At 46.9% G+C, this 17,257-nt stretch overlaps 3 protein-coding genes across 3 annotated transcripts; 2 read left to right on the top strand and 1 right to left on the bottom strand.

The window, feature by feature from the left end:
• Positions 1–67: 67 nt before the first annotated feature.
• Positions 68–1,819, bottom strand: PGRI_052370 (GTP-binding protein Obg; the record flags this gene model as incomplete). The annotated part of the gene is made up of 1 exon (XM_040792950.1): positions 68–1,819. The coding sequence occupies one exon, from the start codon at positions 1,817–1,819 to the stop codon at positions 68–70; it is 1,752 nt and encodes a 583-aa protein (XP_040644917.1).
• A 1,014-nt stretch (positions 1,820–2,833) lies between these two features.
• PGRI_052360 (uncharacterized protein) lies at positions 2,834–3,448 on the top strand (the record flags this gene model as incomplete). The annotated part of the gene is made up of 1 exon (XM_040792949.1): positions 2,834–3,448. One exon carries the CDS (start codon positions 2,834–2,836, stop codon positions 3,446–3,448), a length of 615 nt encoding a protein of 204 aa, XP_040644916.1.
• Positions 3,449–13,985: 10,537 nt separating this feature from the next.
• PGRI_052350 (Zn(II)2Cys6 transcription factor) lies at positions 13,986–17,177 on the top strand (the record flags this gene model as incomplete). The annotated part of the gene is made up of 3 exons (XM_040792948.1): positions 13,986–16,155; positions 16,210–16,262; positions 16,317–17,177. 3 exons carry the CDS (start codon positions 13,986–13,988, stop codon positions 17,175–17,177), a joined length of 3,084 nt encoding a protein of 1,027 aa, XP_040644915.1.
• Between the last annotated feature and the right edge of the window lie 80 nt (positions 17,178–17,257).

Raw genomic sequence — 17,257 nt, 5'->3', positions numbered from 1 at the left:
ACTATGATATGTTAATGTTTATTATATAGTACACTTTGTTCAAGGGGAGTTTTCTAATATACATGCTTCATTCAAGAAGATCCATCACCAACTTGGGAATTCGAGAAACACCTTCACCTCGTTTGGCACTGACAGGGACAACAGACACTTTCTCCTTCCAAGCCCTTTCATGACCCGATGGGTGCTCAATCGACCCATTCTGGACACCAGCCAAGTATTCCTGCATAGCTCGGAATTTTTCATGTGTGTTTTCCAGATCTGCCTTAGATGCCACGACAAACCAAGGCTTCAGATGCAGGGGTGTCATCGCCAGCGGAGGCAGCGAGCCATCAGGGTTGGTATTCAATACCGGGGCAGGCTCTCGGCCAAGTGCCTGTCGCTGATGACCACCATCCGCATTGTCAGTGAATGGATTCCATTCAATGACGTCGTCTTCCTCAGTAGCGTCAGGGTCTGAATCACGCATTCGCTCGTACTCTCCAAGTTCGCGCCACAGTTTCTGGAGTTCCTGTACAGGATCACCATGACTGAGATCAACCACAAAGGCCAGAATTCCGGCTCGATCGATGTGTCGAAGGAACCCAAGACCAAGTCCTCGGTCGAGATGGGCACCTTCTACCAGACCCGGAATGTCTGCAATAGTAAAGTGCGTGCGACGGACCTTCGACTCAACAAGAGGACGACCCTTCATGTCGTCGGTGATGACAGTACCAATACTGGGAGAAAGTGTAGTGAACTCCCAGTTTCCAATGCGAGTCCGACTGTTGGTCAACGAGCGGAGAAGGGTACTCTTGCCGGCGTTCGGTTTCCCAACCAATCCAACATCTGCAAGGAGCTTAAGCTCGAAGTCGAGCTCTAACATCATTCCACCTTCACCTTTGCTTGCAAATTTCGGTCGTCCCATTACGCGTGTGGAGAAATGCGGATTCCCCAGCCCGCCAATACCACCGGCAGCCAGAAGCATGGGTTTATCCATGGGTTTTGAAAGGTCCAGCCATATCGGCGCCTTGGGCTCCATGGCTGCTATATTCTGTCGTCGCGGGTATGATTTCGGGAACTGCACCATAAGAAAATCGGAAGGTTTTGCGGCAGGGTGTAGCACCCAACGATCGTGCTGGATAGGGTTGAACTCCGGTTCTTCTTCTTCTTCTTCTTCAAATCCTTCCTCTTCGGCATCGAGATCTTCATCAGGATCCCGCCAAACCTCTTTCTCCTCTTTGGCAAGATAGGCCGCTTCTTCCGCCTCCCTGATACGGGCCCACGCTTCCTCGACCGGATCATAACGGCTCACCTCCCGCACCACAGTGCCAACAGGTACCTGAAGGAGGACATCCTCGCCTCGTTTTCCACCCTTGCTTTTACCCTGTCCATTTCGGCCCCTGCTTGCTCTAATAATGCCTCTGCGGGCCAGCTTATGGAGACTAGTCAAGCCCTCAACGGTTTGGATATAGATACCGCCTCCGCTGCCACCATCACCGCCGTTTGGTGGTCCTTCTTCGACGTATTTCTCGCGCAGGTAGGAAACACAGCCGTGTCCACCAGAGCCTGCGTGGATTTTCACTCGACACTTGTCTTGGAAAATGAACCGCGAATAATCCTCCGGAGCAGGGTCCAGATGCGACAGGTCCGGTGTTACCTCGTCAGGCACGGCATTTTTGGTGGGATGAGGTGGTGTCTCAGGGTCGGCATTGGTGCTTTGAAATCGGTTCCGTGCGATGCATGGTTGTTGGATGTCATGTAGAAATAATCGGCTGCAACGGGCTCGTCTTGGAAGGAATGGTCGTACGGGAAGGGAAAAATAGACTCGTGGATGCGCCATGATGTGTGATTGGCGGCTATCGCTCGCTCATTCTGCGAATGCAGCTGTTTCAACTTTTGAGTTTGTCCGATTAGGATTGAATCTTCACAAGGCGCAGATATACCGATTTTCAGTGCATTGCCGACAGATCAAGTTATGACTTCAGCGGATTTCTCAAGGCACCGATAAGATCACATGTTGATAAGCCATTTATAGTATCCCTAATGAGTGCAGAATATTTACCCATAGTTATTCCTTGTTAATGACCATTTGGGCCTCTCCTTTTTCCTAAACTAATCAATGTTCCATTTTTATATATCCAAAAATGGGCTATGTAAACCCATGCAACACAAAATTGAATTGATATTCAGAAAAATTTGTCAAAGACAAACGAGCTGATCAAGGCAATGCCCAACTCTGCATCCTACCGTTTGCTCGCCACCGCCTCATGAAATCTCTGCATCAAAATATCAAATATAATGAATAGCCGTTGGGCTTCCACATCCGACCCGTAGGGTCACAACAGCTACCCTTGTTGCATCTGCACATTGCCGCCGTGTCTCCCCGAACCCGTGACAAAGTGACCAATGAACATATGCGGACTCTACTTGATGGACTAACTCATTTTAGTCCTGTCTAATTGTGACTCGACTCTTTGTCTAGCTTTTCACTAGCGTGTTGTGTCGCTGACATGCAGCAAAGAAGAAAAAACGGTGAGCTACCTTTGTTTCAATACTGTATTGTTTGCTTTTTCGAGCCAAGATCTTGCACATCCTCTTGTGGCCTTAGATGCTACCTACTCGAAGTATGTAGTATTAGACCAGAAAAGGAAACATCAAAAAAAAAGTCCTGGAGAGAGTCGGTGAAGAACCCTGGGAACCGTCGATATACATCCATGGGTCACTAGCATGACTATTACTCGGGGGCTGATCATCAATTTGAACTTTCTGAGGTAATGACTTATAACGTCTCTTTTCTTTGTCACTCATTCCTGGTATTCCCATTGACCAGAAAATCTTCTACGACCCGGGCTAGATGTCTACATACAAGACAAAGCGCGATGCGTTCGCAAGCAACATGCATACAGAAAAAAAATTGAGCATTGAGGAGTGGCTTGAAAATGCCTCTACGGCAAATATTAAAAAACCCGTGAGCACACCGGGGTTGGCTATGCCGGAGAAATGCCTATTCAGCTTGGAACCCCAGTCTGACATGGATAAGGAACTGTGGAGAGACGAAATTGAGGATAGTATCAGAAAGTTGGAAGAAAGAGTCCGGAAATCTGGACTACAGCAGGATATAGTTCAAGAAAAGATGACCAGCTTGGAAGAGCGGCTCAGCATGCGAGACTTCATTCAACAATATACTGGACTAAAAGAAAGACTCGCCGTATATGAAAGACTACTAGCGAATGCCGACGAACAAATAAACACACAGCAAGAGCTCATTGAACACTTGTTTGAAGCGCAAACCATGACCTCACAACAAGTTGCTTTTATTACACAAAAGCTCTCACAACCTAAACAATTCGTGCAACAGCCACAAAAGGAAAAACCCGAGGGGCAGCATTCTAATCCGGGCGGAGTCAACAAAAGTACAGCTGCCTTTGATTATGTGCTTGTCTCAGAGGATGAAGCTACCACCAGTTGAACTCGTTGGTTTTGTGCTTCTGTCTTTGCAACGCATGGTTTATACAGATTCGGTGGTTTCTCCGGCAAGACACATCTGGCTTTGTTTCGTGTTTTTGTTCTTGCATTGCTCCAACCATCCGTGATATTTGTGATAGCTTTATACCAACCAATATGAATGAGAGCCTTGCTGTTATATCTACACCGTATGTTGTTGTCAAAACGCATGCAAGCTTCCCTTTCTTTTCTTTTATTGATCTTAAAATGTATTCCCTATCAGGGATAGTGTGTCACTCGATTATAAATTAGTTCTCAACCAAATCCAATCAAAGAATTATCTAAATCAAGATATTCTAGGATACTATTTTTTGGAATATCACCACATGTATCTACCCACAGATTGCTGTTGCCTTGATTTATGGCAAGCCACATAATTATCAGCCCTAGATTGATTCAAGTCTACAATTTCTTTATACACGCGGAAGGAACCATGCAGATGGGCGAAAAGTACACGGGTCGAACGGCGATATACATAGACCTGCATATGTTTATGCAACATCAGTAGACAACACTAACTAGTTAGCACCTGAAGTAGCAAGTAACATGGATTACGGACGGAGAACTCCGTACAGCGTATATAAATCTAGACCACAGTAATGATAGGCAGCCTGGCGTACCTGAAAGCTGATTTGGAATTTAATGTCGAATCGACCCAGATCCATACAAGCGGTTAAGACCCCGACGCCTTCGCATTATCAAGAAATAGTATCTCCGGAGTAGCCGTATAGTAGACGTATTATCGAGAACGACATCAACAGGCTTGATTGGTCCATTATCCCTAGCTCTAATGTCAAGTTCATCACAGACAGGAATCTGTGATCCGCTGTCACATCTATGTATGTACATGCTAGGAAGGCGATCACATCTTGGCTCCGGGAGCAAAAGTACTTGAAGTCTGATGTACTTTTGCTAGTTCAGCGCCCGAAGATCATGCAGGTTCGTACTTCGTCTCTAGATTCTGTCTGAGATGACCGGTGGCGGTACTTTGTAGGTGTTCATCCGCAATTTAGTAAACTTTACGAATGCGCGTGTTCATGCATACAGTCTGCCTTTTGGGATCGAGGCTTGATGTCGTATTGGATGAGCTTTGATGGAATTGACTTTCGCTACTCTGGATATTGACTAATAATATGTACGGGTACCTACATATTGCAGGTTATAAATATGTGGAGAACTTGTATAGACTTGAACTATGTTAACGTTCTCTGCATATCATTATGCGGTTTGCGTGGCTCAATTATTTATATACGATCTGTCCGGAGGAGATCATTTATATTGAGCCTACTCCGTACTGAACATTCGAATCACTAAATTCCAGCTTGTCGTGGCTTGTGGTCAAGACGAAGGCTGCACAAGCGGGCGAATGATTTATATTGGTTATGGAAGATAATGGTACTGAGTTTACGGGGTATATCAAAGGAGTGATTGCTTCAAGGCTAGATCCAATAAACACGGGTCTGTGCTTTATTTAACTAGGAGCATTGATTTGTACAAAAAGCATCTGGATACGAGGTAACAAAGAGGCGTTCCTTGGTTAATTTAGGCTGGAGGCGGGGGCTGGGGGGCTGGTTATATATAAATTGAAGGTATGAAGTTGACAATGAGTGCAATCTCCGAATAGATTACATAACAAGCATACGTTGGATGACTACCTAGGTAACTAACTAACTATGTAACTAACTGAATAATTAGGTGAATAATTTCTCAACATCGAAGCGATATTGCTGAGCTTCAATTAATTTCAGGACTCATACTACAGAATCCACCCACAAGTAAGACGTAATACTACCGTACACGTGACTGCGATCAAATCAACATTTTTGGTGTCTAGACCACTGCAGGGGAATCATGATCACATCAGAGAGTCCAGAGTACATGAAGTAAGGCGACAAAGTACGGAGCAATTGTACAGGTCCAGCTGAGACCAAAGTCCGCGGAATTCGGCTCCCCGGTACCTTGCGGGGCAAAAGAAATCAAATTATAGAAAAAAAAACCAGAAATTAAAAGAAGCTCCATCGGAAACAAAGAAAAGCGGGAGAAAGACCCAGCAGGAATAGGAATGCTCACATGATCATAAGTCGAATCAATAGTGTGGAAATCCTTGCGAAAGATGAGATGTGATTCGTGTCTGCTGGAACTTTTGTACTGTACCCGTCACCGCGGCACCGGATCTCTTCCTTCCGTTCGCCACAGGTGGGGATTAGGGCGATCGTTCCTGGGAATAGAAAAGAGATCTGGGTACGGAGTATACATAATACCGTTCTTTACCTTCCCAAGAGAGACACTCGGGATACACTAATGTACTCCATATATCCTTAAGTTAATACCGTGGAACTGGAATTGTGGTTCCATGGTTTTGTTGGTGGAGACCTCGATAAAGAGTGTGATTCAAAGATTTGATTGGACCGCGGATATCTCATTCAGCTGCCGGGGGATTCGCTTTATCTGGGACACAACTATGGAGATCTCCAGCCGGGTTCGGATCTTGACTGTCAAATTTTGTACACCGTATGCATTATTATGCGGAACCTTTCCTTCGGATACATTTGCCGATTTCACAAAAGTACACCTGTCACTCACTCGATGCAGGCTCTAAGTCGAAAAACTTAGAATTTGAATCCCAATCTTCCGGGATCTAATACAAATCCATAAACTCTAGAATGGTATTTATAAATGTGGCGTTTTCTGCCAGTGCTAACTGACCAGTCCAAACAATAAGATTGAACATTCAGCTATGCCTAAATGTACGATGTATTTTGTAGTATTTTATGTATGCTCCCACTGCTAAATAAGGTCCCACCAGCGTCTAGAATCAAGGGTAGCAAAAAGTCCGACGATTTCGATCAGCGATTTCCAAAAGCGAACATCTAAAAAAATGTTGTGTAACCTACTCCGTACTGCGAGCCCATCTGGCGCAAGGTTCCAGATCCGAGGCAATTGAACTAAATTGTACGGAGTACTCCGTATTGATGCCCGGCACGGCAATAACTTTGAACCTTCAGTCTCGATCGACCGGGGAGAGTAAAGTTGATCTCCCGTCAAAGTATATATGTACTCTTACACATCGACAGGTGGCGCTTACCGAGATAGTAGCAAGAAAGCCTGATTTTGATCACAATGGAAACCTGCATGTATCCGAATCCAGCGGGATCGCGATCGCAATAGATGAAATTAGAGTGATCTACAAAGTACATCACCTACACTGTACTTTGTACTCTTTCCTCCGTAGTACAGGGTACAGCTTTTGTACAACCAAGAGGGGCATGTTCACTTGAACCCTTATTTTCGCCCCCACATTAGAGTCCCCTTTTCCTTGTTCCGATGTCACCGAAGATCTAGATTTTGAGTGACGGAATCCCACGGGAGCCAAAAGAGTTGATACATCACACTGAATTTTCTTCCCGTTTTATCACGACACAGAAAGGGGGCACACCAAAAAAAAAAGTCTAAGACAATCTTGGTGGCAATTTTGCCCGAGAATTCCTGCCTAATTTGAAATTAAGATAGGTCCAAAACGAGAATTTCTTATATGCCAGGAAGCATTTTCCGATTGCCGACTGGAATTATTTTTGTTCTTTGACCTCCGACGGCCCAATCGGCACCACGCTTCAGCCATTCGGGTACCATGCGACTGTCAGAACCCGACAATATGGTGCGGGAGCTGCGGTGCTGTGTGGATCATGGACCCTTGGGTCTGGTTTAGCGTTTGTCCACAAAAAAAAAAAGCATGATGATCGATTGATCTATCCGAACGCCCAACGCGGCTGTATCCTTGGATCCGATGATCATCACATCTTGCCAAGTAGAACAGGTTCGTGGTAGTCCGGTCTGCGAGCCGACAAGTCCACTTTCGGGCCTCTTCGTTGCCGTGGCGGTCGTTCAGCCGGGACTGTACGATGTAAGCGTCGTGGTTGCACGATAAACAAGGCAGAGATATGTCGTAGTCTGCCGTAATGAACACCGCCCCCTTGCTATTAATCTCGATTGGGAAATGTTGAGGTGTATTATTGCGTGATGCAATATCTTGCTCACGCTGGAATGAAGGAAATATCAAGGAATGCGGTCAAAGCTAGCATATGATCTCATGTAAAATTTAGCAGGAATCGAGCCTGATGTCGTAGTATGTGCATCTGAGTCGAACGATATCATACCGCAATATGTGCCAAGCAGGACTCGACGAGTTCTCAGAACTGGCGAAACCTGTTTACAAAAGATCGTTATCAACGGCATCACCGACAAGTCGGCGACCAGCACTGCCAACCATACGGCGTTTGTTGAGTTGTAACGCGCTTCACCGTCTTTTTGCGAAGCTGTTAATCTCGGGCAACGATAACCGCGGAAATCTGGATATACTGCGCAATGTCGGTCAAAATCGCAATGGGTATCTAGTCGAACAGCTTACCGGCGGTGCAGACGCAAATGATGGGGCTGTGAGAACAATACCCCATGTAGGGCCTGCAGTGTTCCGAGTCACTCACGGGATGTCAGGGACGAGTACCCGGGGGATAATTCGACGTCAAAGGATTGTCTGCAGTAAACAATGAACAGAATGCAGCCAAGAGACACACCGCTTGATACCGGATATTACCAGTTGATGCAGATAGGGCCACTTCATCTTTCCCCCTCCTTCAAAATTGGCGAGAATCGGAAGAATAACCTTGCAGGGGTTCTCTTCCCCCACCATACATGGATGATTCGGTTGGCTGCAGGGTAGAAAAATGGAAGCTCACTCACATGATCTTCGCCTCGATTTGAATCGGAATATGTATGAAACAAAAAGAAATGAGAGCTCTAATTTCCGGCTGTTGGGTCGCAATCCTTCTTCCGAACAGTCCGAATGGTTATCAACGTAGACACGACTGTCGCTGACGGAGCTACGGCAGTGCACACAGTCGCGTGATGCATGGCATGGAAAGATGACGGGCTTTCTGTGAACAACAAGTCACCGCTACATCCGCGTCAAAACACACGTCGGGCTCCTTGTTGGGTTGCGACTCGCGTATCCGACGTCTCAATTGTCATTGTTCAAGCGCAACTACCTCCCTTGTAGCCAATAGTCTCCTTTTATGGGGAATGCATGCATTGTGATCGACGTGGGTATTTCATGCATAGAAGGATTTGTCAAACACGCTGTCAAACCCAAGAGCTTGTATTAGCCCATTGTCAGCTGGGCACGGTCACTCTTTTAATTCGAGTGACTTTTATTTTATTTTTATTTTTTTTTTAATTCGAAAGCAACATTATCTCGTTGCATTTTGTATGACTCTTAAAAAAAAAAGAAAATAAAAGGCTAAGGGGAGGTTTGCAGGTTGCAGGAGCCCCAGTCGTGTTTACAATGTCTTGCTCACACCGTTCCTTGACTTTCCTCCTTTGGCATATCCTAGTTACCAGGCTTATCCCTGAGAGGCTCAAGACGCTAACTCGTAATGACGTTATATTTCTATACTTCTCACCGTTTTTTTTATACCCACTCCGATAACCTTTCTGTATAGAATACGAAATGCATCTTGATATGAAGTAGATATTGAGTCGACAAATAATGGGGTCCCACTTATTTCCAGCCCCTTGGGTCTTACGGTATGCAGTCCCTTCTTGTTGGGTCGGCACTTTACCGACTTTTTCGATAGATTCCATTTTTGAGATCAAAAAAAAAGTACGATTTAAACAGACAAAGTACAGACAAGAATGTAGTTCGTGCGGCATGACGGTGCAGCCATCCGCTCAGCTTCGCCACAATGGCTGATATCTTTATAAGGGGGGGGGGGGGAGGGAAAGGGGTGGCATTGTTTTCCCCTGTCGCCGATCAACGCCTAACGGCCAATAGATTGGGCTCGGGAGTGTCGGTGAATTTCTGACAAGCTCAGCTGATTCTTTGGAGTCTTCTCGAAGGTCTTAAAATTCAAATCTATTTTACTACTGGTACGGTGTGTACGGAGTAGTACTCCGGTTTCAATATGTCTTCTATACTAGTTTCAACTCATCTTACATCTCCATCTTATACGGGATTTAAAACTTTGTATTTTGGGTTTGGGGACTTGAAAAACGGTTAACGTTCAACAATGAAACAATAGACGGGATACTCAATATTGGAGTTTCGCTTTGAGGGAGAGTACTACGGGGGTTCACCGCATCTTGTTCTACTATACCTTAAACATTACCATATTGACCCAATCAGCTGGTTCCCGACTTATTAGAGTACTCTCCGTACTCCATCCATCTCTCCTGATCATCTCTGGAAGTGGGTAACTTGGAATTTTCCTGGGTGGAGAGAGTATGACGATATGATTTTACAATAAGAAAAGTAAAAGAAGAAAAATTTAATTAAAATGATTTGAAATGAGGCGTAAAAGATATCTATAAGGCGAGATCTATCATCTCACTAATTCACACTAAAACCACAGTTCTGGGATAATCGATCTTCATAAAAACATCTAGCGTCTGCTAGCCCTAATGCCGTTCCCCGGGGGCCCGATGTTCAGGACCGTGGGTCTTTTGTTTTTTTTTTTTTCTTTTTGTTTTCTCTTTGGATCTGGGGGATCTGTCGAATAAGAAGAAACTTTCTATTTTTTTTTTTTTTCTCTAAAAAATCTGATCTGATTCATATCAATTTCCCTTCCCCCTTAAGAATTCGGACAATATGTTTCCTTTGAGTACACACTTTTGAGTACAAAGTAAATTCAAATAAAATAAGTTCAATACATCAAATATAAAAAAAATATATATATAAAAAATATGAATGACGATGTACCAATTTCTTCCCATTGGTTCCACCCCCTTTCCTTGCCTCCGGGGGGATTCTTCCGCTTCCCCCTACTCTTCTTAAATGGAAATGTCAGGTTTCTACAGATCCACATAGAAAAACCAAAAAAATTAAGTATTTTACATTTAAAATACAAAAAAATAAAATATAAAATAAAATAAAATCAAAAATAAAGAAAAATAAAATGACCCACTTTCGTCTGTATCCTGATCCAATGTTTGTCAACTGCATGTACAGCTGTAACCGAAATGTTCAGTTGTGATGCTGAACGGTTGACGTTTTAGTTCTTTGGCGCCTGATCATATTTCTATAGACCTATCCACTGTTAAGATATAATAACTTCCCCTTTCCCCATCAGATTTTTTTCTTCTTTTGAACTTTCTCTTCGATCTACTTTTGACATCTTTAAACTCTCCGGACTCCCTTGCAGCTGTCTCATATCTTCCTTGAGATCTCATAGAATTTCCAACCGCAGGGGGAGCAATGCTGAAGCCCTAAAATCAAAAAGACGCTGCTCCTTGCTCCAATTACACTATTACATTCTCTCCCTTTTACATCCGGGGAAAATTAAGGGAAACAAAAGCACCTTGATCTGGTACTTTGTTCCTCTTCCTTTTTCTTTTTTACTTCTGAGCTATACAATCCAAAAGGGAAGTGGGGTCTCTTGAAACCTCTCTTGAAATCCCCTGTCTGCTGCTCATTTCGATCTTCTTTTTTTCAACTTTCACAATGTTTCAACGACCAGCCTGTTTACAGGGCAGACGTTCCCGCAATGGCTCTGGTGATGACTTCTCGACATTCCCAATTCGGCAACTATTCATCTTAGGTAAGTGGTACTTTTGTTCGAACTATGAAAAAAAGACCAAAAAAAAGATGTAGCCGCAAAATGCGCCGCAATATATGATCTTGATTGCTGACGAAAGTGATGTAGCTCTTGTTCGAATCTGTGAACCAATTGCTTTCATGTCAATTTTCCCATACGTGTATCACATGGTGGAATCATTCCATGTGACGGATAACGACCGCCAGATCGCACTGTACGCCGGCATGATCACCTCCTCATTCACCTTTGCCGAGTTTTCTGCGGGCATGTTTTGGGGACGTATGAGTGACCGGATTGGTCGTAAGCCAGTACTCATCATGGGCCTTGTGGGCACGGCCATCAGCATGGTGGTATTCGGGTTTGCGCCCAACTTGGCCACGGCGATGATTGCGCGCGCTCTGGGCGGCATGTTGAATGGAAATATCGGGGTTCTCCAGACGACGGTTGCGGAGATCGTGACGAAGAAAGAGCACCAGCCACGAGCTTATTCGATTATGCCTTTCGTGTGGTGTTTAGGATCAATCATTGGACCGGCTATGGGCGGCGCTTTGGCCCAACCCTGCGACAACTACCCGGTCCTCTTCGCACGCAACACGCTGTGGGATAAATTCCCGTTCCTGCTGCCCAACCTCGTTTGCATCACCGTGCTGGTTTGTGGAATCGTGGTCGGTTTCCTGTTTTTGGAGGAGACACACCCGGAGAAGAAGCATCGACGTGACCCCGGTCTTGAACTCGGCCACTGGTTGGTCAATCTATGTTGGGGCTCGCGCGTGCAGCTTCCCGATAATTCCGACGTCAAGGAGAAGTACTTTGATGCACCGCCTGGATACGAAACGGCCGAATCATCGCCTTGCCTGCGTCCCGTTGATGGCGCTTCGCCTGATTGTGATTTGGAGGGGCAGAAGAGCCCCGCGCCCAAGGCCTTTACCCGACAAGTCATACTCGCTATAGTTGCTTACGGAATTCTTGCATAGTGAGTTGGCTCCTCCCCCGCTCTGCAACGCCACACCCTTCTCTGCCCGATACGTCTAAACTTACTTACTGACATGCATTGCCCTCTTTCAGCCACAGTGTTTCGTTTGATCAGCTGATGCCAGTCTTACTGAGTACACCAAGATCCGATGACGACGTAGTGCTACCCCTCAAGTTTACCGGCGGACTGGGAATGGCCACGAAGACCATCGGGTTTATGCTCGCTGTGCAAGGCGTGTACTCGATGATCGCCCAACTGTGGCTGTTTCCATTTGTCGTCAAGCACTTTGGTACTCTGCGCACCTTCCGCTTCGTTTTGTTTGTATGGCCCCCTCTCTACCTCGCTGTACCCTACCTAGTCCTTCTTCCGGCCAAGCTTCAAATGCTCGCCGTTTATGTGTCCTTGATCAGCAAGATCACATTCCATGTCATCGCTTTCCCAGCTACTGCCATCCTCTTGGCCAATGCCGCCCCGTCTTCTAAAGTACTGGGATCTATCAACGGCGTTGCCGCCTCAACTGCCAGTCTCAGCCGAGCCTTTGGTCCGACTATCACCGGTCTACTCCACTCCAAGGGTCTCGATAGTGGATACTCCGTGCTGGCCTGGTGGGCATGCGGTCTTGTCTGCCTGATCGGCGCCATCCAAAGTTTCTGGATGGAGGAATCTCCGGAGCCTGAGCGCTTCAAGACTCGTCAGACTGAGGTCAGCGAGTCAGAGATGAAGCGTGAAGTGCTCTCGGACTTCGGAAACCAGCAGGTCTCTGACGAGTTGCCAGAGGAAGAGCAGCGGTTGCTTTCCTTGCGTTCTAGTGTCGACCATGACTTTGACATCTCTCAACTCAACTTGAACGCCGTCGACAACTTCCCCAAACTTCAAGGCGATATCTCTCATGATACCGATATCAAACTGTGAAGCTTGCTTTTGCAGCATCACCTTTTTACCTTCTCTCCATTACTTTCTCTTCACCCTTCTGGAAAGGTGTCTTTATTTCAGCGCTGAGGCGCGAGTTGGTTTTTTTTTTGGTATTTCTTTTCGTTTTGTTTTTTCGTCCTTTTGTTTTTCATCTTTCCCCTCATCATGATACCTCATTTTGCTATTTCATTCTCATGACTTTTCTTTGAGATCGGGAAACGGCGCATTTATAGATGGTTGCATTGCATATGCAGAAGCATAAAATTTTGGGTCTCTGCTTTTCATGTTATCTTGGAGCATCAACAGGTTATATTATGACTATATTCATGTGCATCTGGGAGGCTATTGTTGTTTTTTTGTTTTGATCTCTCGAAGATCATATCTTTGTTAGAGTATACTGCGGACTTGCTCAATATTACCGTCGTTGTCTCTATCAACATCATCTCGTAGTCTTTCAATGTTGTCTATTTCACAGGATAAGCACATGTCAATACCCGGTTAAGCCCTCACATGTTTAAATCCCCTGTTCTCTATACGTCCCCATATATTCAATGTCTTATGTACTTCTGATAGTGAGGTCCACCAAATCTCCTAGATGAAGCTATATCAAATTCCAGTTAGAAGTCCATCAAACTCCTTTTATCTCGGCTTATCTATCAATGGGAAAGCCGCTCTTCCCGAGGGCAACTCAATTTCTCAACTTCACCAGAACAACTACTTCTGTACATGTTTTTCTTATATTCTCGGTTTCGTCTATGGGCTTGTGCAATCATTTCAGATAATCTAATCCCGGAGCTTTGAAGCTGTCCCCAGATCTCCATTTCAAGCCAATCTCTCCTTCGATTTTGGTATTTGGTACGGCACAAGAACCTCCAATTGCCGAATAAACACTTCAGACGAACGTCAAAGTATTCCGTGATCTTATCATGTTGATCTGGTCTGGGGAGTTAGACCGCATTTCCCGACCGCAGTCCCCGCAAAACTCCACCAAGAGATGATCGCGACTCTGCGGCTCTCACTCGGTTCTCACAATGCCTAGCCCTTCCTCCCCATTATCACCAGTCTCTTCAGGCAAGAAGAGACCACATCCCTCCGACACTCCAACGCAGACCGACCCCGCGACCAATCCCGCGACCAACTCCGCCCCGGCGGGTGTGTCCTCCACCTCACCCGCCCATTCAACAGTCACCCCCTCGTCCGCTTCCTCCTCATTTCGAAATGTCTCCGCATGTAATCGCTGTCGACTGCGCAAGAACCGCTGCGACCAGCGCCTCCCGCGCTGCCAGTCCTGCGAGAAGGCCGGCGTGCGCTGCGTCGGATACGACCCCATAACAAAGCGGGAGATTCCGCGTAGCTACGTGTATTTCCTGGAGTCGCGCGTGGCGCATCTTGAAAAACAATTAGCAGACAACAACATTGAATTTAAAAAGGCCGTCCCTTTCGACGAAGAGGAGGCTATCAAGGTCGAGGCTGATGGCGACACCGCGCCAACTCGGTCCGGTTCCGACGGTCAGACCGGGGAGGGGTCAGCGGCGGAGAAAAGGCAGTGGAAGAATAAAGAAAATGCACGACTGGAGCGGAAAGGAGAGGGGGATAATCGCGATGCGGACGATGACCCCGCTAACGAGGAAAATTGGCGCCTGCATAATCTGGTTTCAAATATCGGCATGGTCTCTGTACAAGGCACTTCCGACCCGCGATATCTAGGGTCGACATCGGGGATTTCGTTCGCCCGTGTTGTCTTCGCTGCGGTGAGGAGCTCACTTCCCGGTAATATGCCGGAGCGGGCACAGGTTCGAGCGAGCGATCGATTGCCTCAGAGTGCTGCTGGCACTGCTGGGGGAGGGAGTAGTATGCGCGATTCCTTCTTTGGACTGCAGACGAGGCCGATGATGAAATGCGCGACTTTCCCGGACCGGGAGCTGGCTGAACGGCTGGTCGATCTTTACTTTGAACATGCGAATCCTCAGATGCCGATTCTCCACCGGGAAGATTTCATGGAGCTGTTGGATAAGACATATTTGTTAGAAGAGAAGAAGCGTTCTGCGCGCGCGCTTTATGTGCTTAATATCGTGTTTGCTATTGGCGCTGGTATCATCTTTGATGATAAGCCTCAGAAGTCTGATGATGAGAATCGAAGTAACCGTGACCAGCCCTCGTCTGGGACGAAGAGACAGAGACTATCGAGCCATCAGTACCAGCCAGAGGAATACCATGCCTCGGCAATCGTTCATTTGGAATCGTTCCTTGGCTCGTCCTCGAGTGAGGGCTTTGGTGGATTGGAAGAGCTGCAGGCAGTGCTCCTTCTAGCTAGCTTTGCCCTATTACGACCCGTTGCTCCTGGTCTCTGGTATATCGTCGGTGTGGCCACTCGCTTAGCTGTCGACCTTGGGCTCCATTACGAGGATGGAGCAGGCATTGATTCTGCAACAAAAGATGGCAACCAAGCACAGTCACGGATCGATGCTCGTGAACGCGGACGACGCGAATGGGTACGTGATATTCGCCGGCGGTTGTGGTGGTGCGTCTATAGCTTTGATCGTCTGGTAGCCACGTGTGTGGGACGGCCATTCGGCATAAGCGATCAGGCCATCAGCACAGAATTCCCGTCTATTATGGACGATAAATACATCACCAAGTCCGGTCTTGTGACACCACCGGACGGGGCCCCGACATATAAGCATGTCGCATTCCATTATTTCAAACTGCGACTTCTCCAATCTGAGATTCATGATGTCCTCCAGTACCAACAGGCGCGTGCTGTGCGGAGGAGAGGCCCTGGTGCTGTTATTCTTCCTCACTCGGAGCTCTCCTCCCCTTTCCTGCAGGGCTTTGACTCGTTCCGCTCGTGGCGCCATGATGTGCATCGCCGATTAGTCGAGTGGCAAGATACTGCACCGACACGGCCGGAAACAGGCGTGAGATTCTCCATCGAGTTGCTTGAGCTGAATTACTGGCAAGCTATCATTTTACTGTACCAGCAGAGCTTGACAGTTCCTGCTGAGTTGGCAGGAGAGCTCACTCCTGCGGATGACGTTTCTAGTCCGTCCTTTTCTAACCCCGATGAGGGCGACGAGGAAGATCATGTCTATCTTAATGTTGCCGAGGCTGGTCAGAAGGTCATTCGCATCTATCGCCAATTACATAGAGTGCGGTTGGTGAATTATACCTACCTTGCTACGCATCACATTTTCATGGCTGGTCAGTTTGCGTTTTATTCGTCACTTACAAGGTTTAATACTGACACTATATTAGGAATTTCCTTCTTATATGCCATTTGGCATTCGCCTTTGGTTCGAAGCCGCCTAGTACGTACCACTGGAATTTAGGTTTGCGCTTATTCTAACATTCGCTTTCCTTAGACCCTCGACGAAGTCGACTTCACCGTTCTCGCCGCAACTTCTGTTCTGGGCGACCTGATGCACAAATGCCCACCGGCTGAAGCATGCCGGGACGCGTTCGAGCGCATGAGCAAAGCAACTGTCCAAATGTGTCTATCGACGACCGGATTCGGATCACAAGTAGACATCAGTCGTGTCCACACCACATCGACCGCCGGCTCACTCTATCACGGCCGGCCGCGGCAGCCCATGGACCAGCGACCCCGCGCAGGCCAAGGGCAAACCCGACGAGCGACGCAGACACGCCCATCTCGTCCCGTCCCCAAGTTCGACATGAACTTGGCTGATCTCTTCAACGATAATACCCCCTTATCCGACCATCCTCGACCCGAAAGCAGACCCGGAGGGACATACCCTCAGTCAGAATCGATGGCCCCCAACTTCACAGCAGACCAGTCCCGGGCTTATAATCCATCGATTGATTACTATCTCAAGTACGAGAACACAAACTCCCCACAACCACAGCAGCAGTTTTACTACGCGAACTCGCCCCAGCATAGTGGCTCTCCCGGTAGTAACACTCACACTCATGGTTTACCGTCTGCCGACTCGGAAGCTCCACAGGGGATGAGCCTTGATTTCTTGGATTTTGGGTCTGGTGATGCCGACGGCCACGGTAATGTGGAAGGCGAAGCCAATCCTGATTATAATACGATGGGTATGCCTTTGGGTTCCAACCTGGGTCAGAATGTCGGAATCGATCTTGGTTTTGGTATGGCGATGGACTTCCAGCATGACTGGAGTGAGAATCCCAATTACGATCTTCTGGAAGGCTATTTCTTTGGTGGTTCTGGGGCTGGCGCATCTGGAGGAGATGTCTAGGATGTCTGTTGTTTCTTCCATTTCTTTTTGAGTATCTTTTGCTTTCCTTTCATATCCCCTGTATGCCTTTTCTCAAAGGA

The sequence above is a fragment of the Penicillium griseofulvum genome (assembly GCF_001561935.1).
Source record: "Penicillium griseofulvum strain PG3 chromosome Unknown contig_84, whole genome shotgun sequence".
In the NCBI taxonomy this organism is placed as follows: domain Eukaryota; kingdom Fungi; phylum Ascomycota; class Eurotiomycetes; order Eurotiales; family Aspergillaceae; genus Penicillium; species Penicillium griseofulvum.
This window is presented reverse-complemented; position numbering and strand designations above follow the sequence as displayed.